The sequence below is a fragment of the Anticarsia gemmatalis genome, chromosome 13 (genome assembly GCF_050436995.1).
Source record: "Anticarsia gemmatalis isolate Benzon Research Colony breed Stoneville strain chromosome 13, ilAntGemm2 primary, whole genome shotgun sequence".
NCBI lineage: Eukaryota > Metazoa > Arthropoda > Insecta > Lepidoptera > Erebidae > Anticarsia > Anticarsia gemmatalis.
The window spans coordinates 1,615,712-1,639,018 of record NC_134757.1 but is presented as its reverse complement, the minus strand read 5'-3'; the positions used below and the strand labels follow the sequence as shown (position 1 = coordinate 1,639,018).

Here is a 23,307-nt window from a genome sequence, read left to right as displayed (position 1 = left end):
AATTCTATATAAATGACATAGACAATAACTTTAATTTAATAAACATCGTAGACATCAGTTTCTGTAGTGCGATTTTCTACAGTCGGTAGTATCGAATATCAAGAGTTTGACATTTAAAATGTACTTAAGAATTACTTCCTACGACACCGGTTAGAGGCGCTGGTTGTTGTACAATTTTCTTCTACAACTAATTGGTTCTTGAGAGTCAATAGCAATATAAAAAAGTCTCTCTCTGATTTTAAACAACTTAGTTTCGGAATCAAAAACATTTCTACTAATTAATTTATTAAAACAAAATATCGATACGTAATTATGCTGATAAAAACGACTACACAATATATTATTATACTCGTTTACTTAAATAACAATCAATAAAAAAAGTTTTCACACAAAGCTCCCCACATATTCCCTTCAATGGCATCCATGTTTTTATCCAACAGTCAGGTTTATTGTCCTATTTCTTACGGCTATTAGAACAATGGCTGACGATTATATTATTGAAACACAATCGACTGGATTTACAAGTTTTCTCAGAAGCAAACGCCTGTCCGAATTACTTGAGTTGCGACATTAGAAATATGTACATCGAACTTGAATGTTAAATATTTTTGACCATTTTATGGCTATAATCTATACTAATCTATACTAATATTATAAAGCTGAAGAGTTTGTTTGTTTGTTTGTTTGAACGCGCTAATCTCAGGAACTACTGGTCCGATTTGAAAAATTATTTCAGTGTTAGATAGCCCATTTATCGAGGAAGGCTATAGGCTATATATCATCACGCTACGACCAATAGGAGCAGAGTACCAGTAAAAAACTTATGTAACGCAAGCGAAGTTGCGCGGGTCAGCTAGTAAATAATATAGGTTTTTATCATAAAAATCGTCGTTAGTTTTCTGATAATACTCGTCAGGTTTCACGTCACGCTTATAAGTTTGCGGATAACAAGCCATATAATAAGTGACCAGATTCTACCTGGTTTCATCCAAACTCCTGCCTTCTGGTTTCAGTTAAAGTAGAATCTGCATATCTCTCTCAAATCCGTACGTCACAAGTCGTGTCTAATCACATCGAGCCAAAGTTCACAAAGAGAACTGGCTGGCACCATAGTGTCTGTATTTACAAGAGCTATTTGCAGTCATTGTTAACCCTCTCATAACGGAAAAAGTGATGAACAAGCAATTTTTTCCTCAAAAATACTTTTATATGTTTCATACATAGAATGTAATGTTCGATATAAATCATTTCAATCGACTCTGGGTTTTTTGTCTATACAATTTTGGCCTTTAAAACAAACTCGTGGCACTTTTTCAGTAATTTATTCTATCAATTAAGTTGCAAACCTCGTTAAAAGTTACAGTTTAAGCAATGACCCGCATTGCATTAGAATTTAAACACATGAGACTGAGCTTGTGCCCTTCACTTTACACCGTGTTATAAACTATATCAGAATCTACGCTTTATATACTTACAACCATATATTATAGAGAAAATTAGGCTTTAAAGATAACGTTAATAACTGCGGTGCACTCACAACTTGAAAGCAGGTATTTGACATAATATTTTATGCATGTAATATTTAGATTTTTGCAGGTGCATTACAAAAATCTTTGTTTTAAGTCGGTAGGACATTGTAAAATAGAATCCTTTATTATTTTATAATTAAAAGCAATTTAAACTTATAAAGCTGTTTGAGCTATAGGCAACAAATCAAACTGCATGACAATTGGTATCGCAACATGAGAATCGCAATCATTATGAGCAAAATCTTACAACTTTAAACAAATTACTTGACAATTACTCTCTTTATTATGAAAATAAATATACTTACACATACATTACATAAATAACCGCCTCATTTCAATCGGAGTAAGCAGTTTTATATAGAATAGCTGACCCGCGCAACTTCGCTTGCGTCACATAAGAGAGAATGGGTTATAATTTTCCCCGTTTTTGTAACATTTTTTAATGCTACTCTGCTTCTATTGGTCATAGCGTGATGATATATATAAATAAATAAATGGACTATCTAACACTGAAAGAATTTTTCAAATCGGACTCGTAGTTCCTGAGATTAGCGCGTTCAAACAAACAAACAATCAAACTCTTCAGCTTTATAATATTAGTCTAGATTATAATATTAGTCTAGATTCCACTTGACATCTCTGCAAACTTCTTTCATATACTCATTGCACATGTTATATCCTCAGGCGTATTACATGCCAATAAATAAAAGTCGTGACTCCCGCACATCGTAGACACTGGATGCACTCGTGATGCTAGTATTACTACCTAGTACCTAGATCTACCTACCAACTGTAGAAGCTGTAAAGGTCCTTTGTAAGAGGGCATACAGACTACAGCCTCCGAATATGACAATAATTTAAATTATTTTTTTCAAAGTGCCTCTCGTCATTTTTTATTTCTCTTCGTTCTCTCTCGTCTTGTATTGAGGTACCCTTTCAAGCGTACAAATGAAAATATTAAGGTATATCTCATCGGAACTTTTATTGGTTTAATTGCGTTACTACGTTTAATACATTTTTGGCTTGGGAGTCAAACCCACGATTCGACTAGAGGGCAAATTTTAAAAGCGTTACCAATACAAAAGTTATATGCATATCAATCATTTTAAAACTGCTCATTAAATAACATTATTTTACTACCTGTCAAATCGTAATTGACAGCTTACGAATGGAAATTTTGACATTTGACACTCATAAAGTTAAAATCATTGAGTAATACAGTCGATCTACACTATTCTTAGTTTAAATCCAGTCTAAACTGTTCAAGTATGTAGGTATACTTGTTTGATACAGCTCAGACTGTGTCTATTCATTCATAGTACTTGTAGTACGGTGTAGGACGCTGGCACAAGGACGAGTTTTGTAATAGAATTGTCTAGTTTTAGTCGTAAAGGATAGCTTTGAATATCTGAGCATGAATTCTCTTGTGAACAAATCATCTACATATAAGTATTATAACATTCAACTGTATATTAATAAGATTTGAGGGTTTTCCAGTTATCATAAATATTGGCTTACGGTCAGATTGTTCTCCTAAAGAGACACTTGGGAATCGAACACGAATCTTTGTTTTTTGTAGTCTTGTCTAAAGAGCCTTTAACAAGCATTTCTGTAATACATTTAATTCTTTAAAGATGACTCGTAATGAGTGGTTTTTATGCATTTAACACAGATTTCCGTGTGTTCATTTTTATTAATTGGTTAAAATAACTCTAGATAGTGACTCGATTACAAGAGCCTACATAATACTTAATCACTGTATTAAGGCTTTATTTACAAACAAAACAAAAAACCTTCTGCTTCATTGATTGACAGACTGCCCAAACATCAATGTCAATCAAAGTTATCATTCAATCAATCTGCACGGAACTATCAACATAATTGTTATCAATGCGTCAATCGCGAGGCCTCTCATAATCTATTGTTAGCGTTTACAAACACCATGAGTAATGAATAAGGAAGTATATAAGTCATGTAACTTCACGTTTGTTTTACTTTGAAGGGCTATGCAAATTTCTATGTACCTATTCATTTCTCGGGTTTATTATTGCCCGGTTTCTGAGTACATTTAGCGGTAGTTTATTTATTCAACAGCGTTTTTATTTTATATGCGTTTAAACGCTATTGAATAGATAAACTATCGCTAAATGTACCTCAGAAACCGACGGTAAGACCTTTATAATTAAGGCTACGTAAGCTATTCTGTAGATATTATTTCAAATTTTAGAATTATAATGAAAGCAATACTTTGGTAGTCTTATCCTAGAAGACATAAATAGCTTTACAGGCACATATGTCTATCAGTAACCTACCTCAGAGAAGCTTCAGCAATTTTAACCATTTAGAATCTCTTACTGAGAAATTCATGATGTAAAGTTTCTTTCTAATAGGTTAACTACCAATATTTTTATCCTGATTATGTGTTTCTAGAATTAAACTACACTACGTAGTTCGAGTGCTGTTCGCCTAAAAAATGTTATTGAGAATATTTTGAATAAATATGTGGTGATAGCAGTAATATATTATTATTTAAAACAATAGAACTACTATAAACTTTTATCAGTAATTAACTTTACTAGTGACTAGTTTCTAACGTACCTCCACATTTGGAAACCAAACAATTTTAGATTCTATCGCGATAAAATCATAAAACTATTAACTACAACGCCTACTCCATTATGAATACTAATCTCACATCCCAAGGTTATATGCAAATGATTCTAAAGCTTTACGTAAATTAAATCACAGCATACTAGTTGTATCATCTTGCCCTACTTGCTGGGCCGGTTTAACGATGCATACAAAATAGCTGTAGCTATTATGAGACGATTTCTCTTTAGTGATAAATAGATGTGTTTATGACTGGTTAGAAAATCTTTATAAATTATGTATCGTGGTGTATGGTTTTGGAATTATAATTGGCTGTTGCAATTGATATGGTAGAGTGCCTTGTCCGGTGTGGTCGAATGTAGTGAGTTTGATTCCGAAACTATACAAATATTTGTGTGATTATGAAGTACTTGATTTCAATAAGCAGTAGTTACATAACTAGGTGATCCCTTAGCTGGATTGTTCTCTGAATAGCAAAGGAGTATATTATTTATATACTTAAGTAAATAGGGTTTAACCCTATGTCATGGTAAACTGTTAATCAGGAAAATCTTTTTCTTGTATGTCGGCATTTAATGGGCTTATTTTAGATTCATACGTGTAAAGTTTAACACTCTACATTACTTTTAATCAATGAAGGCTTCTTAGCAAAGCTTCTTATTCAGCTTTTGCTTTTTATAGTTTCTTCCTATTTCTAAAGAAAAGTGGTTTGTAAAATCTAAGTCTATGGCGTACTTGTCTATCTATAGAAGAGAGTTTGTTTCAATAGTCATAAAGTAAGGTAGTAAGGTTTGGGGTGAATCAAGGAAACGCGCAAATTGACTCAGTTTATTTTACAATGTCATTCTTCTCAACAAACGGAGAACACTATCTTCTTCTTCTACTTCTGCAGCTCCTGGGTAGTCCATCAGTCTTCTTTATTTTGTGCTTCTTCTCTTGATTAGTTCATCATCACCAGGTTCGAAGACCTGGTCTCTTGGTTGGCTCATCCAGCTTCCATCTTGATATCTGTAACGAGAGAAAATATTCATTTAAATATTGTGAAAATTTAAGTTACTTATTCAGTACTTGAACCGAGGCCTTTGGTCCATGTGTAGGTGTTGTTCGGGTCAAATCTTAGGTAAAACAAATATGATTGAAATTGTGCTTGAGATTATTAATCAATTAATCTAAGGGTCAAGGGGCAGGGATCTTTGACACTTCTACAGTTATACGTAGTTTCATATTCTCAAAAACGGTGATTTTATCAATTGACCTGTGTTTAAAGTCATATTATCTAGAACATTTTAAATCTAAGCTTTTGCCATGATAGTTTAACTTAACTCTATTCTTATTTTTTTATCCAAATATGTTTTAAAGTAACCAAAGAATTCTTTAACAGCTTAAAAAAAGGAAAAATCAATTTCAATTCACAAAACATTTCTAATCGCGTATCGAATTTCTCTCACAGTATCAAATGTACAAACATCAGCCTCTCACTAAATCGATCAATAACTCTCTCAATAAAACGAATCTGTCTAATTTGCGCACAACGCAGGCAAGATGGCAGCGAGGCTAGGTGCGCACAGCATCCGAGAGAAAACGGCTTTCTCCACCGATGTCGTTATAAATTACATGTTTAACAGCTGTTATGCAATCATTATGTCATCTACTGATTTGAACCGTAATTAGTAATATGATGGGTTTAGATTTTACTTATTAACATGTTACGCCCGGTGGGTTTTATTAGGTCTATAATGTTTATATACATTACGGTAATGTGTGTGGAATTTACAAAATTGTTTTAGGTTTAAAACTGTGTACGTTAAATGAAAATTTGATCTGATGTTTTTTGAGTTACAGTTAAACGAATAGGCTGTTAGTCACATCAAAAGAAATAAATATAGTTGCAAAAAGTTCTAACAAGTTAAGATTAAGTTAGTTGTAAAACTTATCAAAGAAATTAATAGGAAATACATTTAAAGTCTGATAAACCAACGATATATATGTTGCTTATTTACGTAGCTATGGAAATTTAAAAAAAAAGTAGATCTGATTTCAAATGCGCTGATCAGGTTTTCCAAACATATGAAAATAAATATTTGTTCGTGTTATTATAGTATTTAGAAAAAAGACTATAACGCTCGCGTGGCTAGTCGATAAAATTTATTACAAAAATAATAATAACACAACAGACATAACAAATAAAAATAAATAACACAAAAAAAGATTTAAAGAAACTTATTTATATTCTATTTTTTCTAGAACATTTGTTTGCCGAAAAAACTTAATGTACGATACGACAGTATGAGTAAAAAACGTAATTATCAACTTAATTAGTGGTTTAATTGCCTTCAACTGTTAAATCGAAGTGTCAATAAGTGTCAAACAGTCAATCAACGCAAAGCCTAAATAAGTCACGCATTTTTTACTAGAATACCTAATTAATTTGAAGTAGACCACTTTTTATACCTACTGAAGTGTTACTGTAGTAATGGTTAAAACCAGAACTATCATAATATCTTCATTAATAATATTTTTATGTATAATAAGTATTTTTCCTCATGAAGTCAATAACAGATGTAAGAAATACATCAACTTTTCGTAAAGAATTATTTTGTGTAATAGCATAGAGAGTGAATATAGTGACATTAAAACTACAACTATTTTTGGAAATCTAATTAGGTATCTTACCCAGAGAATGTACTCGAAATTTCACAAATATTCACAGCTAAAAGTTACATATATCAAATCTACTGAAAAATAATCTTTATTAAAACCCTACTACGAACAATATTCTAATCTGAAATAATCCAGTAGTAAACCAAGTACAAATATTCGTTACGTAACGATGTGGGCGGGAGATCATTCCACTACCATTGTTTAAAGAATCAATATTGACCAAGATCTTTAATATATTCAAATATTTGAACTCAACACGACAAGTTAGAGCTATTACGAAAATTGTTGTTGACGATTTAAGAAAAGTGTGGTTGTATTACGTCACTTTTCTAGGCGGATTTTCTATTTTGCATACTCATTGATAACTTTAATTTACTGTAGGCTAGATGTAGTTTAATGAAAGAGAAATTATTGATATTTAAAAAAGGCTTAATAGATTTTCTGCTTCTATCTATCTATCTTGCTCTACGGTTCCAAAGTTAATTTTACGCCAAAACTTGTTCCAAACTGTGCAAAATGCATAATCATACCATCAAATTATGATTACCAAAACTCTCTTTCACTTTATTTCAAAATAACCAAAACAAAACGGGTTTATATGATAATTCGCAATTACCCGTGCAAAAAACTCATGAGAACATTGCCACAACGTGTTTCCGCTTCCGTTCTGCAGACCCGGCAATTTCGCGGAATAACCGGTCATAATCGTGTATTAACTGGTTCACATTCTTGTTACATTTACCGGTGAGGTAATGACTTATGCAATATTTGCAGTTCGACCTAAATAAGACTAAAAGGACTTTGTTGTCATACCTCATGATAAATATTAATTTTCGCGCGCTTTGTCTATGGTCTTCCTTAAATAGGTTGTATACTTATCTATGGTTGGATGCAAATAGTTTGAATATAACATGTTTCCTGCACTTTTAAAGTTATTTGTTGAGTAAATCTAGATGAATTGGGTTAAATATAATTGCGTAATGGCTTGGGAAATATGCGCTCTCTGAGATATGTAGTCTGCTTACCACATATCTTTAAGTGGTGTGTATTGCTCAAAGAATGTTGACTATGTAAATATACTGAGTTAACTTTACTTATAAAATGACTTGTAACGTAACTGAAGACTTTTTATCTAGAGAAAGTTATTTCATAGTCGACTAAGCAAAAAATTTGCAACTTTGTTTCTCTATTTTTATTTTTTTTTTTTTTAAAAGACAACTCCCGCACTAAGAATTGCTCTTGTGTCGCGGGGACTATTACAAACATACAAACAACGGACACAAAGCACAACCAGACCCGAAACAATTATTTGTGGATCGCACAAATAATTGCTCCGTGTGGGAATCGAACCCACGACCTCCCGTTGCAGTGGTGTCGGCGTGGCGACCTAAACCACTGCGCCACGAAGGCAGTCAAAACTACTATTACTAGTATTGAAAACTAAACGTCAAAGTTAATTTCGAACTGTCAAATTAGCCGTTCTTTTTAGTATAAAACAACTTATAATTGAAATTTAAAAATAAGAATGCCAATAACTTTAATAATCCGACAATATTTTATTATTTTATTTTCTAAGTAAGCGTAATTTTTAGATTTATGACTTGAATGTAATCATTCAAAACGCAAATCACTTCACATACCAAACAAAGTTCTAAACGGACATGTGCTAACAATAGTTCCACAGCTGGGCTTTGAACCCACGACCTTTCAACGGCCACGACTGTTAATTTATTACCTACCAATGGCTATTACACCTGCATCAAGCGCTTTATCGGAGTAACATAGTATTATTTATGCATTTTATTATGAGACCTACGTTTTTAATCTATGATCAGGCTTTTTACTTTTGCATGGTGCCTATCTCTGGTAGTAAAGTACTTTTTCCCAAAATTTCCCAAAAACCGTAACGTTCAAATTTGATCAATTTTTTATTCAGAAGTTGAGTTGGGGTACTATGATGGTATTCATTAGATTTCGCTAGACGAAATTAAGACAAAATAATGTGAATACTTGATTTAATTTTCGGTAATGAGATCTTAAAGGTGTTTCAGAATGTCATCTGATAAAATACGTTTTTTGCCAGTAGCTATAAGAACAAAAAATGAAACATAATAATCGTATCAAATGAGTCACGACTCTTTTAAATACACATACCAATACTTATGATACAATCAATCATATAATAAGTGCCAGTATTTATTTTAAACCATTCAACATTTTCTCTATCTCAATAATTGAATCTGTCAACTAACAAAACCACACTTTAGTTACTGAACAAATTAACCTCAAAAATCAATACTCCATACTAAATATTGGTATACTACATACTAATGTTAAAATGACCTAACAACCAATTAAATAGAAAGCTCATCACAAACACTGCGACTTTTTGTCGTTGTCGCAACTTATTACGCAAATAGGAGACGTGTCGACACGCCCTGTGTGAATAGCCAGCTTTATTACGTGAATACTGAAAACTCGTTTTTCTTTGTAATCCCTACACAGACACGCCTTTATTTTAGTTTAAATACGAGAATTACAAACTTAACGCCTGTTTTACGCGAAGGAGTAGGCACAGGTGCCATTAACAATATTAGTCCCATGTAATAGGGGGAGTTTGGTCTTATACCGTTGTCGTTACCAAACTCCGAGCTACTATTGTGTAATAAATTAATCTTAAATGAGTGAATAGTACTCTGTCCAACCCGGGAATAGAACCCGGGATCTCGTTTTTAGCAGTCGGATACACAACCTAAAATAAAAAAGAAACATAACATTAAGTCAAAAGGACATTAAAAAAAAGAAAAAATATATTCGTGTTGTTTTGGCGCCAAAATTAACATGTCAAACTTGTTACCAACCTTACCTAATGCAAATTTTCGTTCAGAAATCATTGCTTCTTTCAACTCACTGTAAAAATGAAAGTACCTTGTGTACATTGTTAGTTGTAAACCGTTAAATTGAATTTTACAGCACTTTCCAATGCTGTTATTTTATTAACATTTTTATGCAAACATCCGCATTTTATTTTTATCTTCAAGATAATTGCAATTTCACGTTGTTTATTTAATTAGACTTTTAAATTAGTAATCTACATAATAATAACTATTTATTTTTAGAAGCATTTTACTTATGTTTTAAACATGAATTTCTTTTATAAAATAATGTTGCTATACTAATGAATAAATGAAAATTGAAAAAAGAAGAAATGAAAAAAAGTGGTATAAAGGAAAGGGCTAAAAAAATATTTTTTTAATCGGCAATTTTTTATTTAATTGCATGCGTTAAGCAGAGTTTATCGAAACAACTTTACTATCAAAATCACAATCATGTACCTAAAGAACAAAACGTCCTACGCAGAAAATATTCTAAGTATTTATAGTAAAGGTACATAATACCATATTAAAATTTAACCAATTAGCATACATACAAATCTGATAGCAGGAACATTAGTCAACGCGCCGTAACTCCGTGAGTCACCGGCAGTAACAGTTGAGCGGAACTGAGGGTCCACTTACATGTATTATATTGCTCAATAGTCGTACACCCATCATGTACCGAAGATGTGCAATACGGCAATACAACTAATATAGACATGCATACTACTTGGAAATTTAAAGACGTTTATTCCGCGAAAACTTTATATGTGTAATTTTGTACCTTTTTCATATGAACTAAATCATTCGTTTATGATTCATTAATCAGTATCTATAATACCTAATAATCTGATAAATTCAAAAGTCCTTCATCTGATACGCTTTTATAACTCATACACTTTCGGGTTGGATGTACAATATACATATATTAGAATACTGGAAATAACGCGAACACGCATTTTACCTTCGAATGCCTGACGTCTGAGTGCAGGTTACTCTGTCCGTATTCCCGGGCTGACTTTTAGGCTTTGACACAAAAGCAGCATGACAAAATACATGAATGTGAATGAAGCAATGGAAGTTTGTAAAGATATTACCAAGTAGCGTTCTTTGGTCTCTACTTATGCCTGTGGTAAAAACGCGTAATATTAAATATGTATATTCAATGTCGTATAAATTCCGTAGCACTAACAAACCATAAAAGACTAAAGTTTGAACCTTAGAACCCATAAACCCATACACGATACGTCTTGTCTTAACTAGAAATCAAATAGGCTAACCTATCAGGCATGTAGTACCAACATAATGCATACAATATGTTAATATACTACATACATAACAAAGCAAGCCAAGGCCCACGTGTGGTGTCACACCGACACTGGTATCCCAACTATGCCGTGACAGAAACTAGTTGTGTTTACATTTAGATTTATTTAACTAAGCTACTTGGAAATGAACGATTGTGATTCTCAGCTGTATAAAAATTACACAAGATAAAAGTTTATTTTGTTTATTTTTACTTTTTTTATTTTGGGTCCAACGGAAAACGACATGTCCTTTATTACCGTAGAAATTATATATTTTTTTACTGTAAACTAAATTCCGTAGCCTTTTTTCGTTCAGATTTTTTTCGTAGTTTTGTGTACACCTACTTTAATCATTTCAAAGATAACAATAATCAAATAATCTCTACATTATTATTTGCGAATTGTCAAAACAGCTAGTAAGACCTAAAATTTTAATGATCTAGAAATGTAAAATTATATAATTTCATTATAATTTCTTCACACAAGATATGTATCATTTTAAAGTAAAAGTCACTGAATAATTTATATAACATTTTGTAGAAATTAGTCTACCATATTTGCAATTTGCGTGAAACGGATCGATCCTTTTACGTCTTGTTCATGCCAATATTATGCAACACGGTATTAAAATGAGTTCAATAAACATATATGGAGACGTTACGATGAATATGTAACAAAATTCATTTTAAGCTGTAATTATAGTAAGAAGTTTTCTGTGTATTACGTGAAACTTAATTAGCAATTTGTTTGGTAAATAATGTCTGCTGAGGTCTTTACTGTAAGAAAATTAGGTATATTACCAGTTGTCCTCTCTAACACTGTCCCCCGGGGAGACAACTGAGAATAAAAGTAGGAAGAAAATTCCCAGTTGTCACCCCGGGGTGACAGCGTAGAGGTGACCACTGGGAACATACCGAAAATTCGATTGAAGTAAGAGTGTGTAAGGAATAGACTCATACTCTACTTTTTCAGGGCCAGCTGGCTGGTATTAATGAACCTTAAATGACTTAAAACGAATATTAAAAGGAATTCAAGATATTATCATCCAATCTGTACATCTTTGTTATAGGTAGAGATGTTCTCGATAAATTGCCAAAAAATAGTTGATAAAATAAGAAAAGTACCTAGTATTTTTTATAAAGCAACAGAGCTCAAATTTTAATAAAATTGAAAACTAATGTGTTGTCTCGCCATTCTGAATGAGAATAATTTCGCAGTAACACTAGGTAGTTCTCCTGCCCTCAAGGAAATACCAACATAATAAATCACGCAACATTTTTTACCGATTCGTTTCGGTCCCAATCACCATATCGCATGGTTTGACAAGTTTTTTATTAACATTATTATGGTCATGCCATTTTTTGTTATGGTCAATCGAAACTATGATCAAAACGTTCCACTTTATCGTTACGTGTTTATAACCATAACCTACTAAACGATTTATAGAACTTATATTTCTATACGGAGTAACACATGTTTCAAATTGATTTGCCGATTTGAAACTATTCTGCTTTGCTAAAATCAACCTTATTCTTATGAGCGTAGAGTTCATGCTATGTGTTAGTCATAGGTAAATGAATATGAAACGTTCCATGTCATGCACAAAGTATTCGATTTAGATATTACCGCGTTTAGTCACTCATGTATTACTTTATGGAATTTCATATTTATGGTTATGTTATGCTATTGTCCTCATTTGCTAAAATCTAGGCGTTAATAACCTAGAGCATTATTTAAAGGAGTTCAATATAAGATTGGGATTTCGCCAAATAAAGAAAAAGAGGCTTTTCTCGTTTAATTTCTGTCACTGCTGCCATCTATGTATAATTTTAATTTGTTTAGGCTTATATACTCTACATTTTCCAACAGTCACCCACACTCAAGAACAACAATTTCAATACATTATTTTTGAATCACGTGATGGAACAAAATGCGCAATTTTCTCTCTAGCTAAATTCACAGATAACTAGCCAATGTAGCAATGATTACAAACACATTTATCAGCATGAACTTCAATCACCAATTATCAACAGTTTGTTAGATATTTCACAAAACTGACACTTCTGCTGACCCAAGTTACAACACAAGGACGATGTTACTTAGTAAATACAGTATTATTGTTTCAAGGTCATCCGTTCAATCACGTATTGTTGTTTGAAGATAAACGCTATTTGATATATCCTTCAAGAAAAATATCACTCATGTACATTATTAAGGATTCACACTTAGGTGCTCAGTCAATCTTTGATAATAAATCATTGGTCAATATATTATTATTAATTTATTTGTTTATTTTACTTTAACATAGTGTGTGTATCGTAAAATCTTAGTTCTAGTTTGTTAGTAGTTAGTTTTCATGTTACTGCCGATATAATATTATTTTTGTAGCTTAAGTACAGTAGGTACAAAATATATTTAATATATAAAGAAATTTAAATAAGTACACAAGCTGATAGTTAATGGCCCCCCATTTATAGTATTAAGACATAATAATGATTTACAGTTAAAATAGCTCTTAAATAGATTATAACACACATATAAGTACACCATGCACTCAACATAAAACTTAATGTATCTATCATCTAAATACACTCTACATCTTTATACTAAAGAGGTTTAACATCCTCGTACAAGATGCACTTTGATACAACCAAGTTAGGAGATCTAGTCGCGGAACATAACCTCACTCGAGTCTCTCCATATTTGTGAAGTTCATGCCTATTTGAACTGAGATGTCTTGAGGAAAATATGCGTGGTTTCGTTACAACATTTCTTGGAACAACATAGTCTAGGAAACTTTATTATTGAGGGAAAAACCATAAACTAATAAAAAAAACAGAAATATAATATAACTGCACGTTTGGCGCAGTGGTTTAAGCGGTCACCTCGCCGCAACAACCGTAGCGCCGCGTGTGGTGGGTTCGAATCCTACCCGGGACAAATATTTGTGTGATGAGCACGAGTATTTGTTCTGAGCCTGGTTGTCAATTTATCTATATAAGTATGTATTTAGAAGTATATAAGTATGTTTATCAGTTATTTGGTTACCATAGTACAAGCTCTGCTTAGTTTGGAATCAAATGACCGTGTGTGAGTTGTCCAATAATATTTATTTATTTATTTATTTATAATACGAATGCGTAGTCAAAAGTTCTAAATTTCAGGACTTTAAGTATTCAAAAAAATTATCTACTTTTTGTATATCCAATAACTTATTAAGATATCATATACAGAGTGGACCATTTAATGAATAAATCGAATAGTTTATATTCTGTTCATATTTTAAGTACTTAGGTAAATAAAGACTTAGCTGAAATAACTTGTTACAAGTTAAATGTTTTCGAAGTTAAAGCATATCACATAGAATTCTAAATATGTTAACTAATATTTATACGGACATTAAGGTTTATTTTTCTATATATTTATTCTTAATAGTTTTACAAAGCTTGCTAGCAATTCATACAAGTTATTTCCACTACCAGGAAAAACAAAAGGTGCCCATTAAGGATTCTTTGTACGTCTTTCAAAGCAATAAAATTGTGTATTCAGAACTTGATATGACCTTTAACTCGATATGTTGTTTTTTAATTCCGATCACGGAGTTTTTACGCATTCGTAATGGTGTTTACATGTGTTCAACATATTACATACGACTTGGGACATTGCCAATTCGCAATAGGTTAAAATTAGCCTTGGTTACTTTGTTGAAATAAATGTGCTAAGTAACTTCACAATTTAACCGCGATTTTTTACGAATTTCGTTAATAGGATTATTTACATGGGACTAACATTGTTAATGCCATAAGTGCTTTTCTTATACCTCTGCCTTCACCTTCGGGTATAATAGGGATGATAATATGGGGTACATACATCAACAATATTTTGATTCAAGAACTCTGATCGTGCATGCTCATATTGCTCGTATAAGTAAAAGCAACGATAATATAATAAGAGATTTTTTTTCTATTTTCCGGATAAAAAATAACTGCTTCTGATTCAATACTGTTTTTTTTTAAACCTTATTTTATATCAATTTGTGGTCTACATAGGGATCAATCTACGTATTTCAAAAGCCTTGAACGCCATAAGGAAACAGAACAGCATTCTTGACAATGCCATATACAAACAAGTACAAGTATTTCATAAGACGCACTCTTTTAATACACATACACCCAGTTCGCCGTGATCCGAACAATCTTCATACCTATTATGGCAACACAAGGGCGACCAATGCTACCAACATAATTACAAACATCGCAATATCAGGTCAGGACGATCAAGAAAAACAAAATGGTTTCCGCGTTTTTGTTTGTTTCTTGTGAACTTGATGCTGTAATTTGCAGTGGTTAATTTTGTCTTTAATACGTCGTTATTATAGCTTTTTTCATGTTTTCCTTATGACCCTCAAATGGCATATTAATCGTCATCAACTCATTTTAAAATATCGTCAATCTGCTGTTTAATATTCTCTTAAGTATAGCAGAAATAAAAAAACAATATGGTCGACAAAACTGTTTTGATGGGTTGACAAAAACAAAGATTAATGATACACTGTACTAAGAATATTTTATCTTATTTTAAGACCGGTACCAATTATTATTCTTGTCAATGTTTTATTTATCGCTCAAGAGGCTTAAAATAATCTGTTATGTAGATGTCCTTAAGGTGTAGAATATTCTACAACTGCTTTAAGAAGTAGGTAACTGGGTGGCCATTTTGCCCATTGAAAATGTACTTAACATAACCTGATCTGGGTTGGCACGTTAAGAATTTATATAATGATAAGCTTAACTTATAATTCAACAATAAACTTTAGCTTTCGGCACAAACAACTACTAAAGTTAAAACGATTTTCGCGGGAAAATCTGACATTTAAAGTTTTTTTAAATCTACCATAGTTAAGCAAAGATAACTTCTTATTCAGCCAATTAAATCATGTTCTTTTATTTAAACTTTGTCAGACTAATAGCAAAGTGTGATGTTATGTTGTCACATGCCAATTTAATCTACGACGAAGGTTGTATTTTAAGCGAGAAACAAAGCCTTGCTCTAAGTACGTAGGTGTAACCAGTGGGATGTTCTTGTAAAGTGTCCGTAATAATCGCCTACACGCTCAAGGTGATCAACAAATGATCATCGTACTACAAGATTATAAAATAGTTTTGTAATTGCGAACAGTAGTTTGCCATTGGAATATTTTATTTATCATCAGACGTTTAGTATTCTACGCCTTAGGCTGAATGAATGAAGGTTTGGCGCGCAATTTTAAAGAGATTACGACTAGGTGTAGATTACTTTAACCTTGCATTTGCGTTGAATAAAATAAACTAAACTGTCATCACATCACATAAATCTTAAACATTTTGAAACGTTTAAATATTCTTGTAATCCTTTGACAATAATAATGTTGTCGTTTATGCTTGACATAGTATAGCGTATTTAACGTCTCACATTTATGCGCACAAAGACATACTTATGTACAAATATGGCACATAATATGTTACTATAACGTAAGTATGCCTTTAGTCTTGTCAAAATAAGGCTAAAAGAGAATTAAAATAATACACTTTCGTCATTGTTTTGTTTGTAAGATTAGAAACAAGAACTCTCCTTATGGCCTGCTTGTATTTAAAAAAAAGGTCTTCTTTTTGCACTTAGGCATAACAAAAACAAAACTAACTTTAATAACTTGATTTTTACGACATCGTTTATTAAAATTAAGTTTAAATAAATGCCTACTATAAAGTTCTTCTACGTTTTATTAATTTGATTGAGAGATTCATATCATAATGTGTTTGTCACGAAGCAAGGCTTATGTTACGTTACATAGGACGAGCGATCTTACGGAACTAAGCATATTTATAAAAGAAACAGCTTCAAAGTAATTGTACCCTATTTTAGAACAAGAAAGTGACAAACTTGAGGTTAATTTATATACCTTCATGAGTATATCCTTACATATCAAACTCTTCCATTACTGAGTGAGTGACTGACTAACGCAAGAAGCTAAAACTAGGCACGTAGGTTCCATGGAGAATGAAGAGGAGCACTAAGAGAAGATTTTAGCAAATTCTGCCCGCAAGGTAGCAAAGTTCGACGTGGGCAAAGCTCTGGGCGGAAAGCTTGTTAAGTTATAAAACTGGCAGAAACGTGAATCATAATTGTATCCTTCCGACCATTACAATAAAAATGATTGCAATATAACATCGTATCAATTTTACGAGATAAATCGTAAAACGTATCAAATTCCAACGTCCAATCTTCAAGGTTTCCCAAGTTATTTATATTCGATGCATCTACTACGTTGCATTGATAAAATGACTCATTAAACATAAATTATGTTAACGAAACGAGGTGTGCCGAGGCCTTACGTTTTAAATGGCGTTATAGCGAGTATTATAAAATATTGTGACGTCATAAAGGTTGTAAGGTGCATGTTAATTATGTCTGTATTTTCCTGTACACTATGAAACTGCACGTTTTGGAATCTAGGTTATGATTTTAAGCTTTAAATCTTTGTGTTGAGACCTATGTTGTCACATTATATTCCGCATATTTCAGTATAGTTATATTTATTTTGAGAATCTGAGATTATAAGATAAAATAATGTGAATCCGAAGAACTGTAATTAGTTTATTTAGGGGTAACATTTACGTTTATTTCAGAAACGACAAAACATATTTTTTAAATAATAGACTTATAAAAGGCTTTAAAGGCTAATTTTTACGCTTCATGTAAAAAAATCAAGTTTTCTTTTACCCACTTAAATAACTAAACTATTAAATATGTGTGAATATCGTGACTATATGCTGTAGGTATTTAAATAATACTTTTTACAACGCTGTGTCATAAAAATCGTATTAAGGTCGATAAAATTATGATGACATCGGAAAAACTCCCACGAAATTCTTGCTCAATTTGAGAATATCTCATGTGTAATCTGAACTCAAATAAGACGTCAAACATCAATGTGTTTTTAGTGCAAATGGTAGAGGAAATCATTAAGTTAAACGACGGTATCCTTTCGTGTGACAGGACATGCTTTTGTACAGGTTACTCAATGTCTATCAAAATGTGATGTCTACATCTGAGCGGTTTCGAGAATGTTCTAGCATATTTCTTTACTTTATTAAGAACTTTATCTTGCATATTAACTTTACTAATCTAATGTCCTATTATATGTTAATTCCTGTCTGTATCTCTAAAAGGAAAAGAAATGCTTAGGTTTATGCTCTTGTTTTCAAGTGTGAAATAAAATTAATTATATTTGGCATTTTATTATCAAAAATCTCTTTCTTTAAATTATATTAAACGAAGAAACTATTATAAAAAGTATCGTACAAAATTTACACTAAATTTCATAGATTACTTTATTTGTGAAATAGAAACACTAGCGTGAATATTGAAAACGCTATATCGCTCCGTTCATCACAAAAGTAATTCCCGCGTCACGCGCAGTTTACGCGCCAACCGACCATGAGATCTGTCATTTAAATCATAGACAAAACGTCTACTAATTATCTCAACAAACGTAATATTTTGATTTCACTTTATGTTTAATCATGAATGAACGAATGTATGAATGGGACTGCGGTTTCATTCTGCGAGAAAAAAAAAAGAAAAATTAATTAAGTATTTATGTAGTTACGCAAAAAGATTATGAAATGTTTTTTTTTACGCAATGGCGCAAAAAAGGTGTATTGTGTATTCAGGTTCGTGTAGATACGACATGTATGTCAAAAAGTTTGTTTTTCTATTGTTATAAACTAAACTAATGCAAGTTATGTATTTTTTATATAAAGAATAGCGAAATAAGATTAGGAGATCTTTAGATTACCCTGAATGTCAAAAAACAGCTAATTCGCCTTGAATTATTACCAATTATATTCTACTACATTCTTAAAAAATAAACGTAACTAACAAGGAAACTAAAACACTTATTTAATTATTCGAAACAATATTTCAAAACAGGTTTAAATTGCGTATTTATCAGCACAAATTAATATTGTCCAAGCGAATAACAAATAAATCTTTAGGTATCTTATTTCCATGAATATTATTATTGGGTTCAAACCAGATTTTCGAGCATTATTTTGTGTAAATTAAAAACCCATCTCGAGATACCAGAGATATGTTTTCGAAGAGATTTGAAACTAAAAAAAAGTTAATGACTAAAATTAACATAAAAAATGAACACCGTGAAATATTAAAGTAGAAAGATTTGAATTTAAATTTTAAATATTAGAAATGTTTTGCGTAACAAGATGGACGAAAGCAAGTCTAACATTTTTAATTAAAGCAAACAAGTTATTTACCGGTTTTTAAAAAGTTGATACGATTGTAAAATAAGTATTTAAAAAATACCTAAATCATTGTATTGTTAACCAATAATCGCAATAATTGATAGTGATGTACTATTGCTTAGTGATGTTATAAATTAAACAATACTGAAGAAATAATATTTTTTCAACATCATGATATTACATCGGGCATTGACTTTCCAGTCCTAGTTTATATGCTTAATTGAGCTACACATATGTATTTATCTATCGTACAGAGGGAACCGTGCCGGTCCATTTATGTAATTAATTAGCCGCTAATTAGCCATTGACTAACACAATGCAATATCAAACGCGGAACTTGTGCGACTACTACACGACACTTGATATTCGAAACCGAGAAAATACTGTTTATATGCTAAGAAAATATATTTTGAAGAAGTATTTATTAATTTAGAAAAATTAAACATTTAAAGAGCCCTAAAGTAGTTTTGTCTATGGTATCGAATAGGCCAGAAATAACCCACTAATCGCGAAGCCATAAAACTTAAAAAATATATTCAAGTTTCGAATGCTCTATGTAAAAAAACTAATTTGAATAAATAATTTATGGTCGCTTTACTATGGTCCTACGTTATGTTCTTACATAAGTAATTTGAATATAAATTATGGTTAAATCACTATTTAAAATATTTTGACGAATTCTCGACACGTGATTGGAATTAATTTCGTTTAAAACAAGTTTTTAGCAGGGTTTTTTTACTGATTATATTTTTATAGTAAACCAGAAATACCATTAATTTAGGTATGTTAAATAACTTTAAGTTTTTTCTGGCTTGACAACTAATTATAGTGGTTCATTAGAATTATTTATTAAACAGTTTAAAAATATAAATCGTTAGATTACCGGCTTTGGCTTATTGATAAAGGCACGATAAGATACATATGAAAAAATATGTTATTTTATTACAAAAATCAAACAGGTATGTTTTTTGTAATAGGTTTATAATGCTCTATTAAAAAGATTATCATACAGGTATTACTGTAGTAGGTTTATAGGCAATAGTCAATAAAATATTTAACGAATATGACCTAAAATACTTATAACAGACTATTATAGCAGGATTATCAAGTAATTTAATAACCTGCTATAACGCAACGAAAACAATTTATCTTCGTTTCTTCTTAGCACATAAAATTATATAATATTAATTCATTCCCACACTCGTAGGTGTATCATTCAGGTCGTATATTTTCCACTTCAGTTATTGTAACCGCAGAGGCAACCGCAAATCGTCATATTACGTTTCCACGTTTAGAATTATCCTAAAACCACAAACTTTACCTTCGAGTTAAATATAAAATAACGTTATTTACAGTGAAACCGAAACCGTGACTGATTTGACACGAAAAATAGCAAAAAACAGACAATGAAACTATCAATTAGTTCTAGAAAAAACAAACTTATTTACTTGTTTATTATTATTCTTTTGCAATTGATTTTGGCTGTGACTAATCAATTTAACTCCAGAAAATGCATTTTTAGCATCGAATATTTATTTGATCTATGAAGAAACTTTCTACCTTATTTACTGTATCGCAAGTTTCTAATAAAGTTGATGTATTTTGAAAAGTGCATTCACCTGTTCAAATATTGCGCAACACAAAGTTCAAGTCGAATATTTTGCATAAAAGCGAGACTTTGATAGAGATATTGTGACGACTTACGATAGGTATACATTTATATTGGCAAACAAACAGCATTCCTTACAGGTTAAGTCATAACATAATAATCTTCAGTAATAAAATAAAGATTTACTAACCGTTTATTTTTGTCCACAGGCTGTAAAGCGTAATTTCCTTCGCCGTACAAAGGCGACAGCTCCTCCAGAGACAACAGAAACAGTCACCACAGATAACATAGAAACCACCACAAACAGGTTCACTAGACGCGGGAACTCAAAATTCAAATCGCGAAAAGATCTCGAGAAAACTGTTGAGAAAAATGAAATAGAGAACAGCTCGCGACGTCCGGCACTGAATGGCGGCGCGCGACGCAATGAGCGGGTGCCGCCGAGTCGCAAGTTTGTTTCTCGTCGTCGTATTGGAGGGGCTAATGGTAAGTCCGGTTTTGCTCTAAGCTATTTACGTTTTAACTCTATAACAGTTTCCATGGAAAGCTGAAGGGAAATTTGCGGTGGTTCACCTATTAAATATGACATTGGTATTGGTGGTGTACTTTCTAATAGTTGAAGCTTGCGATTGCGAGTAATTTCGTAGTAATCACGTGTAAATTGAAAACGTAATGATTGTAATCGTGCACGAGATCATTCTCGGTGTGTTTGACACTATCGCGGTGAGAAAAACATTGGACTGTCGTAAGAGTCGCTTGTAATTTCATTTTACTCTTTGTTTTGGATTGTAAGCTGACTACTTTTCGTCGCGTGGTCGTATTCATTCGCCCACGCTATGAGATTTACTAAAACAATCCAAAGAATTCTTAAACAAGCACGTTTTTGAGCATTCATCCTATCCAATAAATATATAACTTGAAGGTATTACTTGAAGGTATTTTAATCCAGAAGGAGTCCTCACATATTTACAGCTTAACATTGTTCTTAGACCTATTTATTCTGCCTACACATTTCCTTACCTTTCTACGTTTCCTCTTTATAAAATAAAACCTCCTTGTTTACTGTTACCTCACAGATGCCATAGTACATAAATGTCTAATCCAACCTTAGGCTTGAGCAGGTATTCCGGATCTGTTACATAACAACGATAGCACCAAACAAGAAAGTTCGCATTTCACGCAAAAAAACACGAGCTACATGTTATATAAAGTTAAGAGGCTAGTTTCACTGCCTCCAGATAACTATTGACTAGTTCAAAATTGATTTGTATTGACAGAAAACCTCGAGATATAATGTTAATGTTTTTGACAGATTCTCTATGCATTGTCGGTCAAAATATACCTCGCATAGCTTTCTACCAGTGGAATATACAGTTTCCGTATATTATTATAATGATGGACTGAAGCCCATTACTATTTAGTAAAATATTTCGGTCGCTATATCTCTGAAAGACTAATAGATTACTTTCAGTAATAGATTACTTTTAAGTGATTAAAAGTATTGACGACGGATTTTTTGTCTATTGGTTTTACTGACTCTACGTGATAAAATATACATTTTTAAAACAGGTGCCAAATGATCTGATTTTAATTATTTGGCTTCCAAACTTTATTTCATAAGAAGCAAAAAATTCGACAAAACCTGTTAACAGTTTGACTAGTATTTTTCTGCGTACTAGCCCTTAAGGCTTGAGAACTATCCAAGGTCGAACTATCACGATTTGATGGTGTAATCAAGCTATGTGTTTAGAAGGTACCGCGCACTGTGCGTAGTTCTAGTCAATACTAGTGATTGTTCGAAGAGATTGCTGATCGATTGTCGCTCGAGGCACATTCAAGTGTGAGAAATAATTTGCGAAGTATCTGTGCTTTTTCATTGGTGATTTTGCTATTGTATATTGTGTTAGTTTTGTTGTATTTACAGGTATATATTGATTATCTTTGCTTTTTTAATGGTCTTAAAAATTTGTAGCAGCTAAAAATGATACTTGAACAGCACATCTTTTAAACATGCTACTTTGGATAAATAGCATTATAAAGCATCTTGATCTCTTTGATTCTATCTTGTTTTTAGTGTGAGCTTCAATACACTGAGATTGAGATAGGATAACATAAATTATTAAGCATTTCATGAATCTGAAAATAAGGACAATTAAAAAAACATTCTGTTTGTAACTACAAACAAAAGTTTATAACACTAATATGAACTGCTGGGCTAGTTATAATATAAACTAGCGTACCTCTCACTGTAACCTTTGCCCACCATCACTTACCTACCATGACGGCTGACATTAAACAAGTGAAATCAATCACTCTCGCTAAAAGAAAGTTATCTCAACTTCACGGTTGTAAACTTTATGGAGTTAGCAGAGCTTTAGCAGACTCTAAACTTTACTTTTTTATAATATGGTG

General features: G+C 31.9%; 1 protein-coding gene and 1 long non-coding RNA gene across 4 annotated transcripts in view; one reads left to right on the top strand and one right to left on the bottom strand.

The window, feature by feature from the left end:
* The window catches only part of Cht6 (Chitinase 6), a 140,962-nt gene that overhangs the window by 95,097 nt on the left and 22,558 nt on the right, over positions 1-23,307 (top strand). For all 3 annotated transcript variants that reach the window (XM_076121353.1, XM_076121352.1, XM_076121351.1), the window contains exon 20: positions 21,105-21,381. In XM_076121353.1, coding sequence (XP_075977468.1) covers positions 21,105-21,381 — 277 coding nt within the window. The remainder of the gene's footprint in view (positions 1-21,104; positions 21,382-23,307) is intronic.
* Positions 4,954-21,226, bottom strand: LOC142977465 (uncharacterized). Its single transcript, XR_012959702.1, has 2 exons — positions 21,086-21,226; positions 4,954-5,147 (listed from the first exon to the last, which is right to left on the bottom strand). It is a non-coding gene; the product is annotated as an uncharacterized LOC142977465 (long non-coding RNA).